Source organism: Phragmites australis, chromosome 7 (genome assembly GCF_958298935.1).
Source record: "Phragmites australis chromosome 7, lpPhrAust1.1, whole genome shotgun sequence".
NCBI classification, from domain to species: domain Eukaryota; kingdom Viridiplantae; phylum Streptophyta; class Magnoliopsida; order Poales; family Poaceae; genus Phragmites; species Phragmites australis.
The window spans coordinates 36,013,107-36,020,609 of record NC_084927.1 but is presented as its reverse complement, the minus strand read 5'-3'; the positions used below and the strand labels follow the sequence as shown (position 1 = coordinate 36,020,609).

Sequence of the window (7,503 nt, the reverse complement as noted above, 5' to 3'; positions counted from 1 at the left end):
TTCAGATATTCCTCAAGTTCAGTACATAAACATGAAGGAAAGACAGATTTTGCACCCGAAACATTACTTCTAGGGATTCAACAATAGTTAGAGAAACTAGGGGAGATAAAATCGGTAAAACCGAGCGAATGATGGATAATATGGCCGAGGAAATGGAGCAAAATAATGAATTAAATCGAGCTCTAGCTAACAAGTACATCCCTCTCACTACATTGCAGTATGCAAGTGGTCTCTTACTTCGATGACCATGAAGAGAAGTGGGCGGTGAGATTGAACGAGGAGGAGGAGGCCCTGTTCGTGTCGGTCACCGTCAGCGACGGCCCGCCATCGACGAAGCTCAGCGTCGGCGGGGGACAAGCCATGACGCCCAATGGCGGGAGCTTCCTCATCGCTGACAAGGGCGGCGAGAACTCACCCTCCTCTTCGTCCTCCTCTGTGATCCCCAACGGCGATGGCGACGCTCCCGGCGTCTCGAATGGCGGCGTGTCCCCTCCGGTCGCTGCGGGCATCTGGCCGCCCCGTTCGTACACCGGGTTGGAGATGCACACGAAGCGGTCGCTGCGCTCCGAGGAGCTCGTGGACGACGAGCACCGCGCCGGCGACCACCTCCACACGGCGGCCTCCAGCTTGGGGATGGTGAGGAGGAGGTCCTTGAGGTTGGGTGCGTGCATGACGCCGTGAGCGTAGTAGAACGGCGGCGTGCTGACGAGCGCCTCGCGCGCTGCCGTTGTTGTCGTCGTCGCCACCGACCCGTCGTCGGTGCGCGTCGGGGACAACGCCCGCGGGCCAAGCTTCGGTCGGGACGCTGCGTCGCGAAGCCGCCGCCCGCGGAGATGGGCGCAGAAGAGGTCGGCGAGGAAGAGAACCAGGATGGTGAGGAAGATGGCCAGGCTGAGCGCCACCGTGACGCTGACCGCCACGGCCAGCCTCGACATGCCATCGGTGAACATGACGAGTTCACCTTGCGTGCCGCGCCCACCTCGCCGGGGAGTGAGAAGCGGAGTGGAGCTGCGCCGAGAGCGTGCGCGACTAACAAAGTAACAAGTGGCGCGGCAGCTAACCCCACTCGGCGACTGCTCTAGTCGCATCAAAGGACAAAAGCGGCTTAGGACAGGATGCCCTTGATCGTCTACTCTAATCCACCCGTTGATCAACTTCTTCGTCACGGTTACCGAGGTAGGTTACTTCCAAAAGCTAAAGCCGAGTACGAAATGAGCAGCCACTCTTCCGTTTCTTAACCCCTTCAATGGCAAACGGGTCCCAAGCATGTGGGGTAAACTTGTCGTTGGGATTTGGTGATTTAAGTGAAGTGTAAGAAGCCATCACTGTAGACAAAGCTAAGCATTTATCTTTTAATCGGTACCTGATCATTAGGCGTAGAGAAAGGAGACGGAATGTTTTTGGCGGGAAGACACTGATCTGCTCTGCTTACTACAGTTGCGAATCTAAAGATTCGTGTTCCTGCTCTGACCTCATGAGTAGTTCATCATCATTTGATTTGTGCCGCATTACACCATCAAAATCAAATGGCAAAGTAAACAGCGACCGCTTGGAGGTTGAAATGAACGGAGATATCTCTCTCCTCTTTGTTACGTGTTATGAATTACTTTCTTTAATTACAAATATGGGTTGTTTTAGCCTCCTCAATTATTCTCTAAATATAAATCATTCTCGAACTTTTATACATTTTTGCCAGCTCACAAAACTATAAATTCTGCAGAGCTGTTCACAACCCTGTTACCATGACAATCGAACCCGACTTGCAGTCTCACAGCATTTGCCAGCTCATAAAACGTACCGTCCAAGAGCTCGTGAAACTACAATTACTTTGGTAAAATCATTGCAAATCGTAAAATCACAAATTTAAATAACAGTTTCACAAAACTACAAATTTAACACTAATTTTATCGTAAAACTATAGATTCTATCGTATACCTGTTAACCTGATGAATCGTATACCTGTTAACCTGATGAATGAGCTCCGCTTGCAGTCACATGAACTCTCGGATAGTCCATTTAACGAGGTGACAGCTATTGTGAGACTATAGACAGGCCCGGTCGTTGTAGTAATGTGACTGGTAATAACTACTTTAGAATATATAATTTTGTGATAAATCAGTACTAAATTTATAGTTTTGTAAAATTTTTATTTTTATAATAATTTTATCAAAATATCTATAGTTTTACAATAAAATCGATAATAAACATATAATTTTATGTAACTATTATGTAAATTTATAGTTTTATAATAATTTTATTAAAATATATATAGTTTTGTGAAATTTACTCCCAGTAAAACTAGGGGAGATGCCCAAAAGCCCCGCAAACCCAGCCATCATGTTCGGACTGCGAATCCAGTCCGTCGACTTCCCCGCCGCCCCGGCCCCCGCCGTCGCCGACGAAGTGGGCACCAGCAGCGGTGGCGGCGCCACCACCTCCCCGCGCTCCAGCCACCATTCCCCCTCCACCACGTCCTCCTCCATAACTCCCCTCGAGCTGCCGGGCGCGACCTCCACGGCGCCCGCCCGAAACCTTAGGATCCACCATACCCGCGGCATCATCCACCTCTACCGCTCGTGCCCCACGTCCTCCTCCTCCTACGCCTCCGCCGTCACCGCCACCTCCTCCTCCTCCTCCGGGCTGACCGCTCCGCAACCCGCCTCCGACTCGCTGCTCCCAGTAAGTACTCTTTCCCGGTCTCTTACTCACGTGCTCGTTTTCGCGCGTGCTTACGTCTCGTTGCCCCCTTTCTCGCAGCCATGGCGCGGCACATGCCTCCTGGTGCTCGCCGTCCCGACCCATGTCTCGCCGGACGACTTCGTCCGCTTCTGCGGCCCATATGTGGAGCGCGCCTCCGACATCCGTTTCATCAGGTGAACTATCACATATCGGTTACCTTACAGCAAATTGCACCTTGCTATGCTTTTTGAGCAATTTATTTATATATGCCGCTATACCTTAGGGATGATGGGGTGGAAGACCGGTATAGCGTGCTTGTGGAGTTTGAGGACCAGAAGAGCGCCGATGGGTTCTATCTGGATCTCAATGGCTGGAGGTTCTCATCCTCGGAGGTTGCTAAGATTGTCAATTGGGTGTTAGTTATATTTGCCGATCATATGTGATACTGTTGCTAAATTGGCGAGTGTGCCTGATTACCTCTTGTTCCATGGTGCAGGGAGAGGTGTGCCATGTTTTGTTTATAGTTTCTGTGCAGTATACACCATCCACCGAGATTGCCGCGAGTCCACCGCTTGGATCCACTGAGCTGCCGACATGTCCTGTTTGCATAGGTGAGTTTACTGCCTTACTGTTTCTTGTATCTGTTGCTTCGGCACTCTACAACACGATGCCCAGTCATATGTACATGCTACCATAATGTCAGATTTGAATATTGTGCATAGCGACCTTATTATGTCCATTATATGGGGTTAATTGTGATATCTGATGAGAGATTTCTAGGCACCTCTGCTCTCTGCTGGGAAACTGTACCTCTGAGGTTTAGGAGCCCTACAAACGTTGAATTTATGTGTCTTTGGAGTTCTATTTTCATGAAGATATAAGCAATAACTTTATTCCTGAATGTTATTCCAGTGCCTATCAATTTGAAAAACTACTTTAAAGCTACCTTCAGGATGCACTTTTCTAACCTACTAGGATCGACACCCATATTGGTATGTTATATCAAATTGCGTGCATCCACGCTTGTTTCCAGAAAAAAGAACTAATTTTATGTATTGCCATGTGTCGTTTAACCAACTTTATGTACATATGTTGAACTTCATCAATAATACTAAGTTTCTCAGTTTCGTGGCCATAGTTTTGACTTTAGAAACTTTCTGTTTCATACACCATTTCGTTTGTTATTTTCACTTTTCACAATTTGTTGTTTGTTGTTTGAATTATCTGTCTTGTTTAAGATATTGCATGCCTAACCACTCTTTTTTACCATCTTTTATGTGTTTATCCATCAGAACGATTGGATCAAGATATCAGTGGGATTTTGGCAACTACTTGTGATCACTCTTTCCAGTGTTCATGCATTTCAGTGTGGGTCAATTCATCTTGTCCGGTAATGAAGGATTGTTTTTCTCTCACTTTTCATTATTTGCTCATCTATGGCAACAAGCAATCACTCCGTTGGCTTGCTGTGACGATTATTATTTTCTTGTTTGTTATATACACCGTTCTGGACTTGCAATGGAAATTACTTCATAGAAATTTACTGCATAGTCTACTTTAGGAATGATTAATTTCTGGTTGCATTGTGCTTGTTATTCTTTTCTCTAGTTGGAACTGCATAACAATTCCAACATAAAGTTTTAATGAGTCTCGGGATCATGCACATGTCAATTTGATATCTTGAACACTCGGTAGGAACTTACCCAGGGGCAGGGGCACATGCATAATACTGAATATTCACTCTGTCTCCATGTATACCTCAAGGAAAAAACTATTGACTAATCAACAACCATATGAGTCTAAGGGACATTATATTGACATACATGGATCATTAACATTGTAAATGAGCTGCAAATGCTTGCTTATGTACTCCAACATATTCTTATCAGCACTTTATCCGGAATCAATGTACAGTTGGACTGCCTGTGTATTGAGAACTCTTTCCTTCCATTTGCACACACAAAACTTTCTTGAGCATGAGTTTCCTTTATTCATAGCTGTTTCCATTTCAGGTATGTCAGTTTTGTCACAAGCAGTCTGAAGATTCTACATGTTCAGTTTGCCAAACCACCGGAAACCTCTGGATATGTGTGATATGTGGTTTTGTTGGATGTGGAAGGTATGTCAGTACCTACTGACTAAACATTTTCTGTTGTAATAACTAAGTAGTCACTCTTCTATCTCAGGGATGTGAGCATGTAAAGTATTTTACATGATTACTTAATGCGCTGTACTTGTCGAAGTTGGACAGACTTTGGTTATAATGATGTGGGACATTGATTGTCATCATAAGAATTAAGACGAAATATGCAGCGCAGCTTGGGATAAACTCAACTTCTCTCAATCTTCCCAATCAACCTTACCTTTATTGATTTCCGTGTTCTAGGTATAAAGAAGGCCATGCGAAACAGCACTGGAAAGACACACAACACTACTATTCGCTAGATTTGGAAACACAGCGTATTTGGGATTATGTTGGCGACAGTTATGTCCATCGACTGAATCACTCCAAGAGTGATGCAAAGCATGCTAAGTTCAAGTCAAGATGTAAATACTCTGGGGACGACTGTGTAAACTGTTCATGCAATGATGACTCAGACATGGGTGGAGCAATGTTCTGCAGCAAGGCTGAAACAGTAAGAATTTTAAGTTCATTTAATTTTAATTACACCATCATACCTTCTTGTAATCTTGTTCCTGAAATTCCCTGCGTTCTTCTCAATAGATTGTGGACGAGTACAACCGCCTCCTTGCAAGCCAACTCAAAACTCAGAGAGAGGTGCACTCCACTTACCTGCTAAGTTTGCTATGCCGCTACTGATTGCATTGAGTTTGTTAGTCAGTTGAAAACGCAGTTTCTATCTGATGCATTCATCAGCCTATATTTGCTCATATTCACAGTATTACGAGGCCCGGTTGTCTGAGGCTAAGAGAGAAAGGGAACAACACATTTCCAAAGCTGTTGATAAAGCTGTAAATGATAAGCTTCAAGAGACCCAACTTAAGCTTGAGAATCTAATCGTTGAGAAAAAGAAAGTTGCAGATGTGAGCATTTTATCTCATGCATGTTTATCAAGTACAGCCAGTTATGAGCATTAACTCATGATTCCTAGTGTTGGCGTAACTGTAATCTTCTGCCGTTGCCTTGTAGATGAATGAGAAACTCACCAGAAGCCAAGATGTGTGGCGTCAGACACTAAGAGATATAGAGGAAAGGTATTTTGGTGCCTTGCTGCAATGAGTAAATAGTCGTATTAGATTAAAAGTGGTATCATGGAAAATCCTCATTATATTTGCAATCCTCATTATATTTGCAATAATTTGTGAACTCTCTCTATATTTTTTAGTGTCAGTTCAATAGAAAAGTTTTGCTTGCTCTGTTCTTTTTTTTTTTCAGGCACAAGTTTTCCTTTTTGTTTGTTTGATAAATATGCATTCACAGGGAAAGAGCACTGTTGAAATCGAATGACGAAACAATTCGTGATATGGAAGAACAGGTGCTTGTCATTATTTGTTCTTGTAAAAGTTACCTTAGAGGGAGCTATTTGTACTTCAGTAGTAGTACTCGTGCCATTTGTTAACATGCATTGTGTAATTTTTGTGCAGATAAAAGATCTCAAATTTTCCATTAAGTTGCAAAAGTCAATAGAGAAGAATACACATGGTGATAGTCTCAAGGGAGGTACGCTGGTGGCACTTCCTACGGTGTCAGAATCTGGAGGCAAGAGTAAAAGGTCATCAAGAACAAGCAAGAGGAGGAATTAGTAGCAACTTTGCTTGTAGTTGAAAGCACGATCCTCCAGCAGTTGGTGTATGCGGTGGGCCGATTTGTTGACTATCAGGCAGTTCTGACTGGAACGTTTGTGTGCGAACCGTAAAATCATGTGCTACTGGGTAGTTTTTCTCAGTGCTAACCTGTACTGACGAAGTATAATGTGATACACTCCCTTAAGAAAAAAAGATAATGTGATGCGAGACATTCTCGGGGGAAAGTTGTGATGATACACAGTACTAAACTTTTTCAAAATTATGAACTTGGACAGTACACCCAGAAAGCAGAGCCGAAGTTTTCATGATCAATACGAAGTAGAATAAGTAGTGTCCGAGTCCAATTCATTATCTCACAATCACACACATCCATCTTACAACGGATAATTTGCCAGAATAGAATTGTGGTGGTTTTTCCAAGCATTTCAATTCACAAAACATACCCTACAACTCATGTATGATTGCAGATGCAAGTTCGATAAACTACTACAATATTTCATGACTGCCTCTTAATTTCATGCTGGTGGTCAGCTGAATCCCAATGATGCGATCTACAGTTTGAGTATGAAAGCTAGCGATGAAAACGGAATTGTAAAATTTCGAACCCACCGATATCATTTTTTAGATCATTTTTTATTTCTCTAGAACCTATATAAAATCGGTTTGATTCTGAACCGTGAATGTGTGTAGAGAGGGTAAATAGTCATTTTCTGAAATTGAAAACTTCACAGCGGGTTACAGAGTCCGAATATTCCGAGTCAATTCGGAGAATTCGGGTTGTATAAGATCTGGATACTCCGGATGAACCTGATAGTGCGGAAATAATATGAAATCAAAAACTATGAATTTTAAGTAAATATAGTTAATTCTATAAGTTACCACATATTTTAATTGATATATAAGCTTCTTTTCAACAACCACCTACGATCACAAACTCACGAACAAGTAAATTAGGATAAACCGTTCAAAATCAAAAAGAAACAAAAAATTAAAAAAAGTATTTATTTTCGAAATTCGAATCCAACGATACTATATCTACATTAAGGTACTTAAAAA

General features: G+C 43.2%; 2 protein-coding genes across 2 annotated transcripts; one reads left to right on the top strand and one right to left on the bottom strand.

The window, feature by feature from the left end:
• LOC133923684 (uncharacterized) lies at nt 1-1,032 on the bottom strand. The gene has a single exon (XM_062368972.1). It carries the CDS (start codon nt 948-950, stop codon nt 234-236), a length of 717 nt encoding a protein of 238 aa, XP_062224956.1. The 5' UTR covers nt 951-1,032; the 3' UTR covers nt 1-233.
• A 1,281-nt stretch (nt 1,033-2,313) lies between these two features.
• On the top strand, nt 2,314-6,671 carry LOC133925107 (BRAP2 RING ZnF UBP domain-containing protein 1-like). Its single transcript, XM_062370945.1, has 12 exons — nt 2,314-2,679; nt 2,758-2,873; nt 2,963-3,071; nt 3,176-3,290; nt 3,972-4,069; nt 4,692-4,798; nt 5,066-5,315; nt 5,405-5,458; nt 5,581-5,724; nt 5,831-5,895; nt 6,122-6,176; nt 6,286-6,671. The coding sequence occupies exons 1-12, from the start codon at nt 2,338-2,340 to the stop codon at nt 6,442-6,444; spliced, it is 1,614 nt and encodes a 537-aa protein (XP_062226929.1). The 5' UTR covers nt 2,314-2,337; the 3' UTR covers nt 6,445-6,671.
• Nucleotides 6,672-7,503: the final 832 nt, after the last annotated feature.